Here is a 19,812-nt window from a genome sequence, read left to right as displayed (position 1 = left end):
CCCCTATGGTGCTCAGGTTAAGTCCAACATCTCAACATGGCACACAAGATTCCTGATCCAGGCTCTGCTCCTCTCTGAAGCCATATCTCTTGCTGTTCTTCATTCACTACCAAAACTCTAAAATCACAGTGAATTCCTAAACTTCTTTTGCTGTCTAGAGTCACACCATGTTCTTGCTCATCTCTTGTTCTTTTCACATAGTTTTCCTCTGACTCAGAATACTCTTTCCCTCACTCTGGATAAATCCTACTCCTCTTTCAAAATCAGGCTTATCTCCACCTAGAAGCCTTCTCTGACATCCTAAACCTGTCCATATACCCCTCCTTTGCACTTTCATTATATCCCATTATGACACTTTATCATGTTATATTTTCATTACTCTTTAATGCTAGTCTGTCACACTAGACACATCTCAATGAGAATAGACACCATGACTTCATTGTCGTGCCTTGGCAAATAATGCCTAGAACTTAATAGGCACTCAGTGAGTATTTGAGCTTACACTCAGCTCAGTTTTTCTGGAATGTAAATTCCTAGGTAGGCTGAATTTGGACAGTTATATGAAGGGATGTATGCTAAGGAAGACCTAGAATCTCCATTAAAGATTTAGACTATTCTGTCAGTGCTGAGGAACAACTGATGACCTCTTAAAGGGAAGGGAAGGTTGTAGGGGAGCAGGTATGGAGGCACAGTACAGAAAGAAGGGATTATAAATGTGGTGACCATGATGGCTGAGGTGGGCTCAGGAGTGGGATGGGGCACTTAGGTAAATCAGTTCAACACATATTGAGCCATAGGTTGGGAATTTTCTGTTCCTGTTATGGAGTAGAGATGGAATGTTGTAAAGGAACAAGAGAGAGGTACATTTGTTTGACACCTCTTTCTGATAAGGTCTATAAGTGCATTCGTGTATTTGGGGGTGGGGTATTGAGGTGCTAGTACTCTTTTGTTTGTTTTCTCTGCCTTCCCTATTTAAATGAAGAAAATCAAATGGGTCCTAATCTTTTCAAGATAGAGAAGAAACCTGGTACTAGTTATTAGTTACCTTAATTATCTAAAACTTATTGCATTTGATTTACTTGGAAAGTATATTATAATACTATCTGATAACAATTTCTAAAAATTAAAAATTCTGTACTTACACACGTGTGCTAAACATGAAGAATTTAAATTTTAACTGGGAAATACACTATTCTGAATCTCTATTTTTTTCCCAATATATGAAATTTATTGTCAAATTGGTTTCCATACAACACCCAGTGCTCATCCCAAAAGGTGCCCTCCTCAATACCCATCACCCACCCTCCCCTCCCTTCCACCCCCCATCAACCCTCAGTTTGTTCTCAGTTTTTAACAGTCTCTTATGCTTTGGCTCTCTCCCACTCTAACCTCTTTTTTTTTTTTTCCTTCTCCTCCCCCATGGGTTTCTGTTAAGTTTCTCAGGACCCACATAAGAGTGAAAACATATGGTATCTGTCTTTCTCTGTATGGCTTATTTCACTTAGCATCACACTTTCCAGTTCCATCCACGTTGCTACAAAAGGCCATATTTCATTCTTTCTCATTGCCGCATAGTATTCCATTGTGTATGTCAACCACAATTTCTTTATCCATTCATCAGTTGATGGACATTTAGGCTTTTTCCATAATTTGGCTATTGTTGAGAGTGCTGCTATAAACATTGGGGTACAAGTGCCCCTATGCATCAGTACTCCTGTATCCCTTGGGTAAATTCCTAGCAGTGCTATTGCTGGGTCATAGGGTAGATCTATTTTTAATTTTTTGAGGAACCTCCACACTGTTTTCCAGAGTGGCTGTACCAATTTGCACTGAATCTCTATTTTAAGTGAAAAAAGTTATAATAATTTATTTTGCTTGTATATGCTTACTCAGAAAATGCTATTATTGATCTACTTTGAGAATAAAATCATTAAATTGTGAGAAATATACCAGATTATTTTATCTCTAGCCCTACCTTGTGGTCCATATTGAGCAAGCTTTTTTCCCGCTAGGAAGTCAGGAGTGAAATGAATCCTTTCCCCTTTTTCTCCACAGTTGCCCATCTGCTCTGTGTAGGGTTCATCATTACCTGGAGCAGTTGGTTCAGCAACTAGAACATCAGCCTGAAATTTAACAAATAGTCATTATTACAAAATTCCGCAAATGAATTGACCTTTTTCATGCAAGAGTATTTTGAAACAATTTCATTTGATTCTAGAATATTTTGATGAAAAAAAATCTGAATTAGAGAAAGGAAATTGTGAAAAAAAACTTGATATTCTCACATTTTTGTAGGTCTCGAGTTTTGGTCTCACATACTCAGGTTTTGTCTTCCATTTTTCAGGAATCAAAATGGCAACCTTTTTGAAATAGAATCTTCTTTCTGTAGCTTCAAACAGATATGGAGATGCCTGGGTCACCATGTCCTGGGAAAAAAGAAAACACATATAACCAGCACATTTATGAGAGAAAATAGGCAAAACTGTCAATCATTCAAATTTATATCCGTATTTCACATTTCCAAAGACTAGTTATTTATCAAGATGGGAAGGGGAAATGTGGAAATTGCTTTTATTAATAATAATAGCTGATCTTTTCTGAGTACTTACCACATGCTGTGTATTTCAGTATAATGGTTGACAATGCAGACTCCAGAGGCAGACACTAATTGTGGTTCCACCACTTATGGCAGGACATCAGGCAATTTCCTCAAGCTCCCCTGAACCTCAGTTTCTCCACGTGTAGAGTAGAAAATATTCTAGTGACTAGCTCATAAATTTGTTGTGAGGAGCAAATGAAGTCAAGGAAGCACTTAGAACCATGTTTACTTAGCAACATGAAATGTTAACATTTCAACGTTGTGTTAACATTATGAAATGTTAGTTATTGGTTTCATTTCATTTGATCTTTTGAGGATCAATAAACCTTTAAGGGAGAAACTGACAGTTCGAGAGTATAGGTCTCAAAGTCCCACACCAAGTAGTACTGGGAGAGAAACTCAAATTAAAATGAATGCAACTGTAGCACTGCTGGCTCCTGTAATAATTTTAGGGTTAACTAAATGATATGAGAGTATTTATTTTTAGTATAGTACTAAGTGTTCAATATAAGGAAGTGGTGTAATTAATTTCTCTTCAACTTTATTTCTCTAAAATGAAAAGAGCTGTAGTGTTAAATTATAAATGCCTCTGCACATTCCCTGAGCTGCTTCATGACAAGATGGTAGAGAGGGTATTATAAGAAATTTATTATAGAAAGTGATATTGGGTCTACTAGGACTGAAAACCACTGCAAGGTACAAAAGCAAGTATAGACAGAGGAGAGAAGAGGGCTGAAGACTGAGCCCTCAGGCCCCCAGCATTTAGGGGTCAGGTGAGGAGAAGCCAGCAAAGGAGATCTGGAGGGAGCAGCAGGTGCCTGGGGAGGAAATCAGAAGGCACTGTGTTTAAGTGGCGAGAGTGTTTAGGGAAGGAGAGATTCCTCATCGGTGTCTAATGCTGTTGAGCAATCAAGTATGATGAGGACTAATAACTGAGCAATGAATTTGGCTACCTGAGTGATCCATTTTAGTGGAACAGAGATGATAGCTCCATATGAGTGAGTTCAACACACTAGGGGATGAGGAAGCAGAGACGGTGAATATAGACAACAGGTCAAGAAGTTTTTCTGTAGATTAAAGAGGAATGGAGAAATGAAACATTAGCTGAAAGAGGACTTCAGGACAAGGGAGTTTTGTTTGGTTTAGTTGTTTTTTTTTTAAATGGAAACTATTATAACACATGTATATACTAATGGAAAAGAACTGATAATTTAAGAGAAAAATGGGTCATTGCAGGAGGAATGTCCTTGCTGGAGCAGACCAGAATGACTAGAGTCCTGTGCCTGGCAGGGATGGCCTTAGGGGCAGAAACAGGTCATCATTACATGGGGAAGTACTTGCCCGTTGATGCAGAAGTGACTCCTACTCTGCCACTTCCTAACAGGATAAACTTGGGGAATTTAGTTTATCTCTATGAGCCTTAGGTTCCCTCCCTTCAGATAGTGACAGTAATGGTTGCCTGGACAGTTTTATTAAAGTTCTTGTAATTTCCATTTCCTTCTTCCCCCAAAGCCAGATTTTTAACAATTACTAGGATAATATAATATTGTCTCATTTAAAAAAATAAAAACACCGGGGGCACCTGGGTGGCTCAGTCGGTTGAGCATTGACTTTGGCTCAGGTCATGATCTCCTGGTTCACAAGTTTGAGCCCCGCATCAGGCTCTGTGCTGACAGCTCAGAGCCTGGAGCCTGCTTCAGATTCTGTCTCTTCTCTCTCTATGCTCCCTCCCCCATTCATACTCTGTCTCTCTCAAAAATAAATAAGCATTAAAAAATTTTTAAAAAATAAAATGAAAAATAAAAACACTAAGTCAAGATCACCAAAAAGTTGAAAAGTAGATATAAAACTTCCTACATTAGAGTATTATATTACAATTTGACTTGTGAAATGTGAATTTTCATTATCTCCAGGAAGAATAAGCAGCATGAAATTTTCTTGTCTTCCATGTTTTAATAGAAACATTAATAAGGAAACTTTGCTTCATCATCTGTTCCAGATTTTGAGAAGGCGACTTCATATCCAAATAGACATTTAAACTTAAGAGGTTTGGAGAAGGTTGAGGGTAACAGTTTATAGGATGGGCTGGTAATGCCTTAAGGGCAGGGATAGTATACCATTCACCAGTGGATTCCTGGTACTGACATTTTGTAAATGCTCTATGAATATTTGTTGGATGGATGAACAAAGAATGAATGAACGAAGCGGTTTCATGAGTGGCAAACTGTCCAGGAGTGCCAAGTCAGGGCGTGCCTGGGCTCCCACGCATTGAGAACACTCCAAACTGCTCCCATTCAATATCTTTAATGTGTGTATAAGTGTGTGTGTGTGTGTGTGTGTGTGTGTGTGTGTGTGTGTGAGAGAGAGAGAGAGAGAGAGAGACAGAGACAGAGACAGAGACAGAGAGAGACAGAGAGAGACAGAGAGCGCTCACACAAGCAGAGAGCGAGTTTCTCCCTTAGTCTCTCTCACTCTGTCATGTGTGTTCTGTTGTTTCTACAACTAAAACGGACTAGAATGTAGGTGCGGTGGATAGAACTGCTGCAGCGCCATCTGCCGGTCCTATATATGGAAAAAATGTTAGGGACTGTCCTGCTAAAGCCAGTATTTCAGAGCTGACTTAGAAGCTTCTGCCCCACAAGGGCTTGAGGAAGAGAATCCCCTTAGAAAGCAGAGAGTGAGGGATGGCCAGGAAAGGCAGCAAAGCCAACAGTGAGCTCCCTCAACTCTGCAAATCTGGAACATCAAATAGTGGGGAACCCACTTTTATTAACTACTCAGGGACACAGAGTACACTATTGTCCTTAAAAGTGTTCCTGTTACAGAGAAGATGTAGACACCAACTTAATACCCAACTCATTTAGGACTCCTACCAGGAAGCAGATTTAATCATTGTAGTGAGAAGTACATTTCTCAGGAAGAAAATCCCCCTAAGATAGTGAGATGAAAGAGCTTTGAAAGCTTTAAAGCACAATATAAATACAAATGACCATTGTCATTCAAGATAAGGCATCTGTGTCCTCCTGGTATTTCCTGAGCCCTACTGACTATCCAGCAAGAGACAGAAACATTGCCAGCCACATTTTTTCTTCCATACTTTGTCTGTTACTTTAAGTGGCTACTTCATTTTTGCTCATGCCTAAATTTAGAGGTAATCAAAAACCTACCCAAGGTTTCTGATTTGAGGGATTTCAAAAGATGTAAATTTCTCTTTCACCAATGGTGGTAGACCTCATAGTCTTCCACTTAAACAGGTAAGCTTCTCATCCCCCATCAACTGCTGCACTTCTCCAACCCCAACCTTCTCTTGGTGGTAGAGATGGCCCTTTTTCCAAACTCCATCTTTCTGGCCTTGCTTCTGCTCAGAGCAAAGAAACTTTGGGGACGACCTTTGGGGCCCTTACACTATTAACTTCTGAACTCACACTTAGCAACTTTGCCTAGAAACAAGCTTCAGCCCCTTTGGCTTGGTTAAGAGGGAGGAACTCTTTTGATCTAGAAGGATTAACAGTGGGATTAATGATTGATGGCTATACCTAACATTTACTGAGCTCTTATTATGTATCAGGCATTATGCATACATTTTTGAGGTTTTTAAAAAAATTTTTGAGATAATTTTAGACTTACAGAAGACATGCAAAAAATTGTACAGAGTTCCCGTATACCCTTAACTCAGCTTCCCTTATATGCATGCATTGTTAAACTTAATCATGACAAAGTCCTATGAGGAAGGTGCTTACTATTATTCCCATTTTACAGACCTACACTTTTGCCTTTTATAATGCATTTCCTTCTTAAAGTTTGCTGTTGTATGCAACCTCTCTAATCCCTCCACCTTATAGCAGTTAGATGCTTCCCTAGTTTTTCCTTCCCCCATGGGGGAAGTAACAAGTGAGGCGAGCCTGCCCAGCAGCCCTGAGAGGGTCCCTTGCATTGGAGCTGGTAAAATGCATAGTTTCCTCTCATTGGAAGGGTCAGGATTGTTCTTAAGTCAGAGATTTGCATCCTGGGCTCCTGTATTAAATAGGATCACAGAGAAGGGGATTACAATTAGGAGAATAAAAGGAGAATCTGATATAAACCAATGGTAAAATCCAGTCAGTGTAGACATCATTTATTAGGCACCAATGATGTATCAAACTCTGAGTTATGTGCACTGCATTTATGATCTCATCTGTCACAAGAATCCTAATAGTTTAGTGTTATTATTTACATTTTACAGCTGAAGAAACATACTCAGACCTGAAAATAATGTGGCAATGTCACACAGCTGGAGTTAGAGAACTCATGTTTGCTCTACGACAATATTACACTTATTTTTTTTTAAAGCATAGAGGCACCTGGGTGGCTCAGTCAGCTAAGCGTCCAATTTCGGCTGTGGTCGCGATCTCATGGCTCATGGGTTTCAGGCCCCGTGTTGGACTCTGTGCTGACAACTCAGAGCCTGGAGGCTGCTTCAGGTCCTGTGTCTCCCTCTCTGTCTGCCCCTCCCCCACTCGTGCTCTGTCTCCCTCTCTCTCAAAAATAACATCAAAAAGTAAAAATAAAAATAATTGGATAAAAAATGTTTTTAAAGCATGGATAATTATCATTTTGAACCTACCTTTATTTGTTGAATGAGTGTTTCATCTTCTGGCACATTAGGGTCAATTGCAATGACAATGCCTTCATAACCATTATTATTCAGCTGAATGAGTGACTTGCTCACAGCGCCTTCCAGGAGATGAAGGACCAAGATGAAAACAGAACATTTAAATGACCCCATTGCTGCACATTGCACTTTGATTTCTCTCTTTGGAGAATGCTGCATTTAGAGGTATCTTTCTTTACCTCTCTCTCTATATATATATGAATATATAGACACACATTTTTCCAAGTTATCAGAGGTGGTTTATCACAGTGTTTAACCCTTTGACCCAAAATTCTTTCACCATTGCATTTGTCTCCAATATAAGGAACCATACATATAGCTTAGTCTCAAATTCTGTGTACTTTCAAATATTTCATTTTGAAAGGATTATTAGCCTTGTCTACACCTGTGCCAGATGCTGGGAATGAGGGTGGGGAGCCCACATCCTGTTCCTTGGAGGAATTCACAGGTGACAAGCAGCTCGGCCATTAAAAGATGTTTACTTATTACAAATGTTTGCTGATCCAGAGACACTGACCCACCCAACACCACCCTCCAGCCCTCACCTCCCCATGGAGGACTGACTATTCTGCATATTCAGTGAGCACTATTAAGTGTAAGTCATATACCCAGTTATCTATGATGGTGGTCTTTTTTTTTTTTAAATCCTCATTGATCTTGACATAACCTCATCACCTCTTGATGCTCTCTTATACAATCCACTTGTAACAACAACAAAAAAAATTAGAAAGCAACATAGATATTATTGAATATTTTATAATGGAGAGAAAAGATAAAATTTACGTATCACTGTGCAAAGCAAATTCCCTCCAGTTCCCTCATCAGACTTCTATTTTTCTATTCCACAGCTCATGGGTCAATATAATTCAAATTAACAACATTAAATTATTTTATTGAAACTAAATTTCTCTCAATATGAATTATGGACTGCCACCTACTTCATAAACTCTTTTAAATTTGTCAAACCTCAGATGGAAACTCAAGTTGGTCTACCAATTTACTGTATTCAAATTACTTGAAATATCCCTTCATCCCAAGACTTCATTTGTGATAAGCATCAATTTCACCTTGTTTATCCCCTTTCTTTGACGTTGGCTCATAAAAGTTAGGTTAGTACTTACAGCTAATAAATAGAATTTATTGCTCAAGTACATGTCTTTAAGCAATTGAAAGTAAAGCATTGAAGTAGTGGGAATATCTGATTATAAAGTGGTTGTCCAGATGATCTAAATATGCTTTGGTGCAAAAATAATTTATTTAATGTGTATTGAAAAAATGTATGCATTTATCATACATCAAAATTTTTGATTCTAAAACATCTCACACCCCCAACTACATATGTTTTTCCTGGGTTCCCTAAAAAACAAAGTCTAGGGCAAGCTTATGTGTTAATAATTGGAGAGTTTAATCCCAGAGCAGAGCAGTGAGAGTGAGGGAAAGGGGGAAATAGTCAGGGATGGCTGGGAAGCAATAAAAGGTGAAATGTTACTAAACTGGCCACTGTGGTACAATGAAGAGACCCAGCGGGCCACCCTGCAGTTGTACTTGCCCTGACATTTGGGATGTCTACTAATGGGCTATAGAATGAAACCATGCCTTGGAACAGTCCATGGGAGGGAGGAAGAGGAAGTATTTGGCTTCTCATCTCCTATAGGTGATCAGCTCCCCTGAACTTACTGGCTTTGTTGTCCAGCCCATTCAGCAGTAGCTTGGAAAGAGCGATTCCATGCCTTGTGGTGTATAAGGAGCTATATTCCAAGTGGTGCCTGGTTGACCTCCAGCAGTGGAACCACTTGGGCCCTCAAGGAGCAAGTAGGTACTGAGAAGGAGTGAGTAACTGAGGGTCCAGTGCATGGATGGGGCCAAGAAAATCTTAAGGGGGTTCTGTAAGATTAATCCAACACAATTTACCCCTTGAACTGCTCATATCCACCCTTCTCCTTCCATGATATTTAGCTCCAATATTATAATGTAGAGGTGGCATTTTTTTGTGTGTGCAAGCCCTCGCTATTTTGCTTTTTCTTTAAGAGAATGTACAAGTCCAATCATTCATAGAATCTCCTACAAAGTGGTGGCCAATTGCAATCTCCTAAAAGACCTAAAGCAAGAGAGTTATTGAATAAATCAGTGTCTGCTGCTAGGACTAGTCTCAAGACCATGTTAATCTTAAAATAAAAGTCAGTCATTTTGCTAGCAAAAGTGGGTTTATTCAGGAGTAACTGAGAATTTTATTTTATTTTATTTTATTTATTTTTTAACATGTATTTATTTTTGAGAGACAGAGAGACAGAGTATGAGCAGGGGAGGGGCAGAGAGTGAGAAGGAGACACAGAATCTGAAGCAGGCTTCAGGCTCTGAGCAAGCTGTCAACACAGAGCCTGATGCGGGGCTCGAACCCACAAACCATGAGATGATCATGACCTGAGCCAAAGTTGGATGCTTAATCGACTGAGCCACCCAGGTGCTCCATAACCGGGAATTTTAATTTGGGGCATGCAAGCTATAGCAAAACCATAGGCAAGTCAAAGAAAAAAAAAAGGAAGGGAACAGTATTTTATGAAGATTGAGAGGGTTTGTTTCAAAGGAAAGTCCATTGGAGAAATTGGCTGAGTTGCAGGTACAGTTGATTTCTTATAGGAGATGCCATGTAAATCTTTCCCTGTTGAGGCCTGTAATGGATGATTCTGTCCTGTTGATGATTCTCTACTGGGGACTGTAATTAACAATTCTTCCTGTAATTGACATTGAATGGTATGGTTCCCCCTTTCAGCCTCTGCTTCTACCCTCCTGATTCCATTTTTAGTGAGGCTTCCCTATATTAATTTTCACAGCCATTATGCATATTTATCTCCTTCCTTTATCACCAATTTCCCTCACTTTTAGCCAGCATTTTGGCTGATCTGTATTGTTTGTTCGCCTGTTGGTGTAACCAGAGCCTTCATTCCTGAGGGGTGTGAGCCTTTAGTTGCCCTGCCCTTATTGAATTGTGGCTTTTGCAGTTATCTATGACAAAGTTGTGAGAAACTCAGTTTGGGTGCTTCCCCAGATTTGCTTGGCCTTTCCTGCTCACTGGGTCTTGGCTGCTTGCTCAATTGAGAGTCTATGCTGCTGCCATGACCACCGCACCTCCTCATGTCCTCCTCGTCTTGTCTGCCTCTCCAGGGAGAGGGCCTAGTTTAGCATGGCTTCTATTGGGCTGGAGTGGCAGCTCCACTCTCTCTGGTGCCCAAGTCTGGTCTAAACTGATTCACAGAGGCTTTGGCTCGGATAAAGCATTGCACCATGGCAAGTGGGATCTGGCTTTGTCAGAGGCAGGGCAGGTGGGCCAGAGGTGCACAAACCAGAGGTACAGGGAATTAGCACCCTGAGAGACAAACTTTTGCCAAAGGTGTAGAGTATTTCCAGCACCCAGAAACCTCTTTTGTGTTCCTTTTCAGTTAGAAACCCCCAAATGGTCATCACTATTCTGACCTCCATTGCCACATAGATTAATTATTCTTACTTTTGAACTTCAAATAATAGAAATATACAGTACATCCTCTTGTATCTGGCTACTGTCACATAACATTCACTGCATGAAATTCAGCCAGGTTGCATGCAATAGTAATATGTTCTTTATCCATTGTATTGAGTTTTAAGAATATAACACTATTTACTTACCAACTGCTGTTGATGAACACTTGGATTATTTCCTGTTTGGGACCATTGTAAGTAAAACTTCCGTAAGCATCGATTTCATGGGTATATTCCAAGAGTGGAATTGTTAGGTCATAGGGTATACATACGTCTAGCTTTAGTTGACCTGCCAAACACTTTTCAAAGTAGTTATACTGATTGCTCTGCTTTTCTACCAGTATTTAGTACTGTCAGTCCGTATGATTTTAGCTACTCTAAGAGGAATGTAACCATATTGTACTGTGGTTTTAATGTGCATTTTCCCTGATGACTAATGTTTTTAAGTACCTTTTCCTATGTCTTTGGTCATTTGGATGTCATCTGTTGTAAAGTGCCTGTTCACATTTTTTTGCCCAATTTTTAATTAGGTTGTCTTATTGATTTATAGTAGTTCTTTACATGTTCTAGGTCCTGAGTCCTTTGTTGGATATATGTATTGTAAATTGCTTTTTCCAGTTTGTGGCTTGCCTTAATGGTGCCCTTGGATGAACAGAGGGTCTTAATTTTAATGGACTCTAATTTAATCTTTTGTTTTATGGGTAGTGTTTTTTGCATCATATTTAAGACAGCTTTTTCAAGTTCATGAAAATATTATACAGTATCCTGTTATGTTTTATTGTTCTACCTTTCATGTTTAGGTGTGTGATCTATCTCAAGGTGTTTTTTGTAAATAGCGTAAGGTAAGATTCATAAGTTTTGTCTTGTTTTGTTTTGTTTTCCTTTATGGATAGCCAAGAGGCCCAGATCATTTATGGAAAAGACCATACTTGCCCCCATTGAATTGTAGTTGTGCTTTTATTCTGAATGAGGTGCCTGAAAATGTGCAGGTCTGTTTCTGGACTCTCTTTTCCGTTTCATGGGTCTATGTAGTTACCTTTACCTCAGTAGCATATAGTCTTAATTACTGCTGCTTTGTATGTCTTGATACCTGGTCGTGTAAACACTCCAGATTTGTTTTTCTTTAAGATTATTTTGGCTATTTTAGGTCCTTTACATTTCTTTCTTTATTTTTTTTCTTTTCCTTTTTTAAATTTAAATTTTAGTTAGTTAACATACAGTTTAATATTGGTTTCAGGAGTAGAATTCAGTGGTTCATCACTTACGTACAACATCCAGTACTTATTACAAGTGTCTTCCTTAGTACCTATCACTGATCTAGCCCATCTCCCACCTACCTCCCCCATCAACACATAGTTTGCTCTCTGTCATTAAGAATCTCTTGTAGTTTATTTCCCTCTCTTCTCTTCCCTACCCCCCTTTCCATATGTTCATCTGGCTGTTTCTTAAATTCCACATATCAGTGAGATCATATGGTATTTGTCTTTCTCTGGTTGACTTATTTCACTTAGCATAATACATTCTAGCTCCATCCACATCATTGCAAATGGCAAAATTTCATTATTTTGATGTCTGAGTAATACTCCATTACATATAAATACACACACACACACACACACACACACACACACACTATAGAGAGCCCAAACGTATATATATGTATATGTATATACACACACACACACACACCACATCTTCTTTGTCCACTCAACAGTCAATGGACATTTGTGCTCTCTATAGTTTGGTTACTGTTGATAATGCTGCTATAAACATTGGGTGCATGTACCTCTTCAAATCTGTATTTTTGTATCCTTTGGGTAAATACCTAATAGTGCAATTGCTGGATTGTAAGGTAATTCTATTTTTAGTTTCTTGAGGAACCTCTATACTGTTCTCCAGAGTGGCTGCACCAGTTTGTATTCCCACCCACAGTGCAAGAGGGTTCCCCTTTCTCTGCATCGTCACCAACACCTGTTGTTTCTTGTGTTGTTAATTTTAGCTATTCTGACAGGTGTGAGGTGGTATCTCACTGTGGTTTTGATTTGTATTTCCCCGATGATGAGTGACGTTAAGCATCTTTTCATGTGACTGTTAGCCATCTGGATGTCTTCTTTGGAAAAGTATTCCTGTCTTCTGCCCCTTTCTTAACTGTGTTATTTGTTTTTTGGGTGTTGAGTTTGATAAGTTCTTTATAGATTTTGGACACTAATCCTTATGTCTTTTGCAAATATCTCCTCCCATTCTGAAATCTGCCTTTTAGCTTTGTTGATTGTTACCTTCACTGTGAACAAGCTTTTAATCTTGATGAAGTCCCAATAGTTCATTTTGCTTTTGTTTCCCTTGACTTCAGTGATGTGTCTAGTAAGAAGTTGCTCCAGCCAAAGTCAAAGAGATTTATGAGTGTGATTCCCTGTAGTGTTTTGATGGTTTCCTGCCTCACATTTAGGTCTTTGATCCATTTTGAATTTATTTTTGTGTACGGTGTAAGAAAGTGGTCCAATTCTTCTGCATGTCACCATTCAGTTTTCTCAGTACCATTAGTTGAAGATACTGTCTTTTGCATTGGATATTCTTTCCTACTTTGTCAAAGGTTGGTTGAACATGTAGTTGTGGGTCCATTTCTGGGTGTTCTGTCCTGTTCCATTGATCTATGTGTCTGTTTTTGTTCCAGTACCATACTGTCTGGATGACTACAGCTTTGTAATATAGTTTGAAATCCAGAATCATGTTGCCTCCTGTTTTGTTTTTCTTTTTCAGGATTGCTTTGGTTATGAGGTGTCTTTTGTGTTTCCATACAAGTATTAGAATTGTCTGTTGCAGCTCTGCAAAAAATGCTGGTGGTATTTTGGGAGGGATTACATTAAATGTGTAGATTGTTTTGAGTAGCTCATTTTCATAATGTTTGTTCTTCCAATCTATGAGCATGGAATGCTTTTCCATTTCTTTGTGTCATCTTTGATTTCTTTCACAAGTGTTCTATAGTTTTCAGAGTATAGATCTTTTACCTCTTTAGTTAGGTTTATTCCTAGGTATATTTTGTTTGTGGTGCAATTGCAGGTGGGATCGATTTCTTGATTTCTTTTTCTGCTGCTTTGTTCTTGGTGTATAGAAACGCAACAGATTTTGGGGTGCCTGTGTGGCTCAGTTGGTTGAGCATGTGACTTTGGCTCAGGTCACGATCTCACCATTCATGGGTTCAAGCCCTGCATCGGGCTCTGTGCTGACAGCTCAAAGTCTGGAGCTTTCTTCGGATTCTGTGTCTCCCTTTCTTTCTGCCCCTCCCCCGCTCACACTTTGTCTCTCTTTGTCTCTCAAAAATAAATAAACGTTAAACAAATTTTTAAACAGATTTCTTCAAGGTGATTTCACATCCTGTGACTTTGCTGTATTCATGTATTTGTGGAATCTTTTGGGTTTTCTATTTGGGTCATCTGCAACTAGTGTTTGACTTCTTCCTTGCCAGTTTTTATACATTTTATTTCTTTTTGTTGTCTGATTGCTGAGGTTAAGCCTTCTAGTACTATGTTAAATAGTAATGGTGAGAGTGGGCATTCTTGTCTTCTTCCTGACTATAGAGGAAAGGCTCTCCTTTCTTCCCCATTGAGGATGATGTTAGCTGTGTCTTTTTGATATATGGCCTTTATGATGTTGAGGTATGTTCCATCTGTTCCTACTTTGTTGAGGGTTTTTTTTTATCAAGAATGGATGCTGTATTTTGTCAAATACTTTTTCTGCATCTGTTGATAAGATCACATATGGTTATTATCCTTTCTTTTATTGATGTGGTATATATCATGTTGATTGATGGGCGAATATTGAACCAGCCTTGCAGTCCAGAAATAAATCCCACTTGATCGTGGTGAATAAATTTTTTAATGTGCTGTTGAATTCAATTTGCTAATATTTTCTTGGGAGTTTTCACATCTATGTAACCAGGGATATTGGCTCGAATTCTCCTTTTTAGTGGAGTCTTTGTCTGGTTTTGGAATCAAGGTAATGCTGGCTTTGTAGAATGAGTTTGGAAGTTTTTATTCTGTTTCTATTTTTGAAATAATTTGAGAATAATAAGTATTAACTATTCTTTAAATGTCTGGTAGGATTCCCCTGGGAAGCCATCTTACCCAGGACTCTTGTTTGTTGGGAGATTTTTGATTATTGATTCAATTTCTTTGCTGATTATGGGTCTGTTCAAATTTTCTATTTCTTCCTGTTTCAGTTTTGGTAGTTTGTGAGTTTCTAGGAATTTGTCCATTTCTTCCAGATTGCCTAGATTGTTCCTGTATAATTTTTCATAGTATTCTCTTATAACTGTTTGTATTTCCATGATGCTGGTTGTGATCTCTCCTCTTTCATTCATGATTTTATCTACTTAGGTCCTTTCTTTTTTCTTTTTGTAAAGTTTGACTAGGAGCTTATCAATTTTGTTAATTCTTTCAAAGAACCAGCTTTTAGTTTCATTGATCTGTTTTTGTTGTTCTTTCTATATCCTTTATTTCTGCTCTAATCTTTATTATTTCCCTTCTTCTGCTGGCTTTAGGCTTTATTTGCTTTTCCTTTTTTAGCTCCTTTAGGTGTAAGGTTAGGTTGTATATTTGGGACTTTTATTGTTTCTTGAGATAAGTTTGAATTGCAATATACTTCCCTCTTAGGACTGCTGCATCACAAATGTTTTGGACTATTGTGTTTTCATTTTCATTTGCTTCCATGTATGTAAAATTCTTTTCTCTCTAATTTCTTGGTTAACCATTCATTCTTCAGTAGGATATTCTTTAACCTCCATGTATTTGAGAGCTTTCCAATTTTTTTCCTATTGTTGACTTCAAGTTTCATAGTGTTGTAATCTGAAAATATGCATGGTATGATCTTGATCTTTTTGTACTTGTGGAGGGTTGATTTGTGACCTGTGATGTGTTCTGGAGAATGTTCCATGAGCATGTGAGAAGAATGTGTATTCTGCAGCTTAAGGATGAAATGTTCTGAATATATCAGTTGAGTCCATCTCATTCAGTCTGTCATTCAAAGCCATTGTTTCCTTGTTGATTTTCTGCTTAGGGTATCTGTCCATTGATGTAAGGGGGAAGAGGGGTTAAAGTCCCCTATTACTATTGTATTATTATCAATGAGTTTCTGTATGTTTGTTATTAATTGGTTTATATATTTAGGTGTTTCCAAGTTGGGGGCACACATAATTACAATTGTTAAATTTTCTTGATAGACAGACTCCCTTAATTATGATATAATGCCCTTCTTCATCTCTTGTGACTCTCTTTGTTTTAAAATCTAGTTTGTCTGATATAAGTATGGCTACTCCGGTTTTCTTTTGACATCCAGTAGCATGATAGATTGTTCTTCATCCCCTCACTTTCAATCTGTAGGTGACTTTAGGTCTAAAATGAGTCTCTTATATGTAGCATTTAGATGGATCTTCTTCTTGTTGTTTTTATCCCTTTGGTACCCTGTGTCTTTTGATTGGAGCATTTAGTCCCTTTATTCAGAGTGATTACTGAAAGATAAATTTAGTGCCATTGAGTTACCTGTAGAGTTGGTGTTTCTGGTGATGCTGTCTGGTCCTTATTAGTCTCTGTTGCCTTGGTCTTTTTTTTTTTTTGTCTACACTCAAAGAGTCCCCCTTAAAATTTCTTTTAGGGGTAGTTTAATGGTCACAAACTCCTTTGGTTTCTTTTTCTGGGAAATTCTTTGTCTCTCCCATTTTGAATGGCAGCTTTGTCAGATAGAGTATTCTTGACTGCATATTTTTTTTCCATTCAGCATGTTGAATATATCTTGCCACTCCTTTCTGGCCTGCCAAGTTTCTGTGGATACAGCTTCTATGAACCTTTCTTCCCTTGTAGGTTAAGGACTTTTTTCCCTTGCTGCTTTTAGGATTCTTTCCTTTTCTGTGTATTTTGTGAAATTTGACTATGATATGTCTTGGCGATGGCTGGCTTTTGTTAAATTTAATGGAAGGTCTCTGTGCTTCTTGGATTTTGATGTCTGTGTTCTTCCCCAGATTAGGGAAATTTTAAGCTCTAATATGCTCACATAAACCTTTGGCCCCTTTTTCTCTCTCTTTATCTTCTGGGACTCCTATGATATGAACGTTAGTCCATTTTAATAAGTCCTTGAGTTCTCTAAGTCTACCTTCATGGTCTTTGTTTCTGTCTTCTTTCCAGCTTCATTATTTTTCATAATTTTATCTTCTGTATCACTAATTTGCTCTTCTGCTTTGTCCATCTTCTTTTTTATGACTTCCATTTGGGTTTACATCTTTGTTATAGCATTTTTAGTTTTGTCCTGACTAGATTTTAGTTCTTTAATCTCTGCAAAAAGGGATTCTCTAGTGTCTTCTATGCCTTTTTTTCAAACCCAGCTAGTATGCTTGTTTTAAATTTTAGTTCATATGTCTTACTTATATCTGCCTTGACTAAATCCCTAGCCATCATTCCTTCATGTTCTTTCTTTTGAGGTGAATTCCTATGTCTTGTCATTTTGGAGGAGGAAACAACAACAACAATAATAATAGAATAAAATAAAAATTTTTAAATTAAAAAAATCAAATAAAGGAAGCTAGATCTTAGGTGTGTTTTGGTCTGCTTGTTAAAAGAAGCTTGATAGAAAAAGGAGAAAAGAGAAAAGAAGAAAAACAATTAAAAATTAAAGAAATAAAAAATTTTGGGGCGCCTGGGTGGCTCGGTCGGTTAAGCGTCCGACTTCGGTTCAGGTCATGATCTAACGGTCCGTGAGTTCGAGCCCCGTGTCGGGCTCTGTGCTGACAGCTCAGAGCCTGGAGCCTGTTTCAGATTCTGTGTCTCCCTCTCTCTCTCTGCCCCTCCCCTGTTCATGCTCTGTCTCTCTCTGTCTCAAAAATAAATAAACGTTAGGGGCGCCTGGGTGGCGCAGTCGGTTAAGCGTCCGACTTCAGCCAGGTCACGATCTCGCGGTCCGTGAGTTCGAGCCCCGCGTCAGGCTCTGGGCTGATGGCTCAGAGCCTGGAGCCTGTTTCCAATTCTGTGTCTCCCTCTCTCTCTGCCCCTCCCCCGTTCATGCTCTGTCTCTCTCTGTCCCAAAAATAAATAAACGTTGAAAAAAAAATTTAAAAAAATAATAAATAAAAAAAAATAAAAAAAAATAAATAAACGTTAAAAAAAATTAAAAAAAAAAGAAATAAAAAATTTTGCCATTTCTGTATCTGAGAAACAAAAGAAAAGAAAACAACAACAGAAACAGAAGCAACAACAACAAAAAAACATTTGAACAATCAAATGAACAAACAAAAAAACCCAAAGGAAGCTACATCCAGTTTCCCCTAGAGCTGCAACTTTGTAGTACTCTACGATCAGTAGACTTAATGCCTTCAAGGGGTTTGTGTTGGTTTTCTGGGGGAGGAGCCTGCTGCTCTAATTCTCAGGTCCATTAACCCTACTGAAGATGTGCCTGAAGGGGCTTGGTTTAACAGCTCCATCTCTACTTGGTGGCACTCCTTAGCACACTGGGGTCAACCAGTGTTGGCAGGCTATGGTGAAAATGGCTTTACCCCACTCTTTAGTCTCCAGAGCAGGAAATTCACATCCTTATTGATGTGTGATCAGTCACCCCTCCTGTGTCCCCCAGTTCCATCAGCTCCCTACCTTTCCCATCTGTGTCCGAGCTGTCAGCCTACCAGACAGTGCCTCTCTCCAGAGTTTTATCTTGGGTGGCTGTGTTTTAAAACCCCGCACTTCAGAGACCCCCACGATTTGGACCTGCAGTGATTTTATGGGGGAGGTTCATACCACGCTGTGGCTAGCTTGTCCCAGGAAACAGCTATCCCACCATGCAGTGGCAGTGGCTCAGAGTTTATGGTAAACTGAAACACATAGACGGTGCCAGGGTTTGCTGCCCTCAGCTGGCATCTTTATTTCTATATGGGTGAATGTGGAGGCTTGATGTTGCCCACAGGGTCTTTTGCCTGTAGAGAGGCTGTATCACCTCTACCAGATGCACTCCACGCAGGGGAGCTACTTCTCCTTGGGAGACCCAAGGGATCCTCCAACTGGACTGCTACCTGTTCCCAGGGCTCCACCCTGTTTCCTCACTAGAGCACCACCAGGGGCTGACCTCTGAAACTTCAGACTGTACTCTGTTGTTTATAAAAACTGATGGTATTGAAACCCTCTCCTTTTTCCCTATCAATAGTATGGGGAACAGTTTTCTTATGCAGTCCCCTGTGGTGTTTTCATTCTTTCTCTCTAGCTGCTTTCAGGAGGAGTGCTTTCTTATACAAACCCAATGTGCTGCTCTCTCTCACGCTCTCTCTCTCTCTCTCTCTCTCTCTCTCATCTTTCTCCTCCACAAAAACTGCTCCTTCTCTTCTTTGACACCGTGGCTCTTCTGTCCCCTAATTCACCTCTTCAAACCACATAGCTGCAATGTTCTCTCTTTCAAATTATGCAGATTGGGGTGCCTGGGTGGCTCAGTCGGTTAAGTGACCGACTTCGTCTCGGGTCATGATCCCACGGTTTTCGGTTTCTGGCTGCACGGGGCTCTGTGCTGACAGCTCAGAGCCTGCAGCCTGCTCTGGGTTCTGTGTCTCCCTTTCTCTCTCTGCCCCTCCCTGGCTCACACTCTGTCTCTCTCAAAAATAAATAAACGTTAAAAAGATTAAAAAAACGTAATTATGCAGATTGTTCTGTTAATCCCCAGAGTGATTTCCTAGGTGTTCAAAAGGATTTGATGCTGATCTAGCCGTGTGAGAGGGATGAAAGGAGCCTAGGATCCCCTTACTACTCTGCCATCTTAACTTCTGCAAGTCCTTTGCATTGCAATACAAAATTTAGCATCAGCTTTTCAATTCCATGAAAAAAAAAATCTGTTGGGTCTGATAGGATTGCATTGAATTTATACATCAGCTTGAGGAGAATTGACATCTTTATAATGCTGAGACTTTCAATCCATGGGCATGGCATATCTCATCTTAAGTTTTATTTAATTGATCTCAACAATATCTTATTGTTTTCAGGGTGGAGGTCTTGTTACTCTTTCATTAGATCTACTCCTAGGTTGTTTTGGG

General features: G+C 39.1%; 1 protein-coding gene and 1 long non-coding RNA gene across 3 annotated transcripts in view; one reads left to right on the top strand and one right to left on the bottom strand.

Annotated features, from left to right (window-relative positions):
* CLCA1 (chloride channel accessory 1) overlaps positions 1-7,441 on the bottom strand; it is a 30,785-nt gene extending 23,344 nt beyond the window's left edge. The window contains exons 1-3 of one of the 2 annotated variants that reach the window (XM_003990277.5): positions 7,203-7,441; positions 2,286-2,426; positions 1,976-2,123 (exon numbers count right to left, since the gene is read on the bottom strand). In XM_003990277.5, the coding sequence (XP_003990326.3) occupies positions 1,976-2,123; positions 2,286-2,426; positions 7,203-7,409 (496 nt within the window). In that variant the 5' untranslated portion in view covers positions 7,410-7,441. Of the gene's footprint in view, positions 1-1,975; positions 2,124-2,285; positions 2,427-2,609; positions 3,798-7,202 lie in introns of those variants that run through there. The other variant, XM_045036137.1, reaches the window with a different exon arrangement.
* LOC109502433 overlaps positions 1-19,812 on the top strand; it is a 71,560-nt gene that overhangs the window by 18,598 nt on the left and 33,150 nt on the right. The window lies entirely within an intron of this gene.

The sequence above is a fragment of the Felis catus genome, chromosome C1 (assembly GCF_018350175.1).
Source record: "Felis catus isolate Fca126 chromosome C1, F.catus_Fca126_mat1.0, whole genome shotgun sequence".
Taxonomy (NCBI): Eukaryota; Metazoa; Chordata; class Mammalia; order Carnivora; family Felidae; genus Felis; species Felis catus.
Note: the sequence above shows the minus strand (reverse complement) of the source record. Positions and strands in the feature narration are given on the sequence as shown.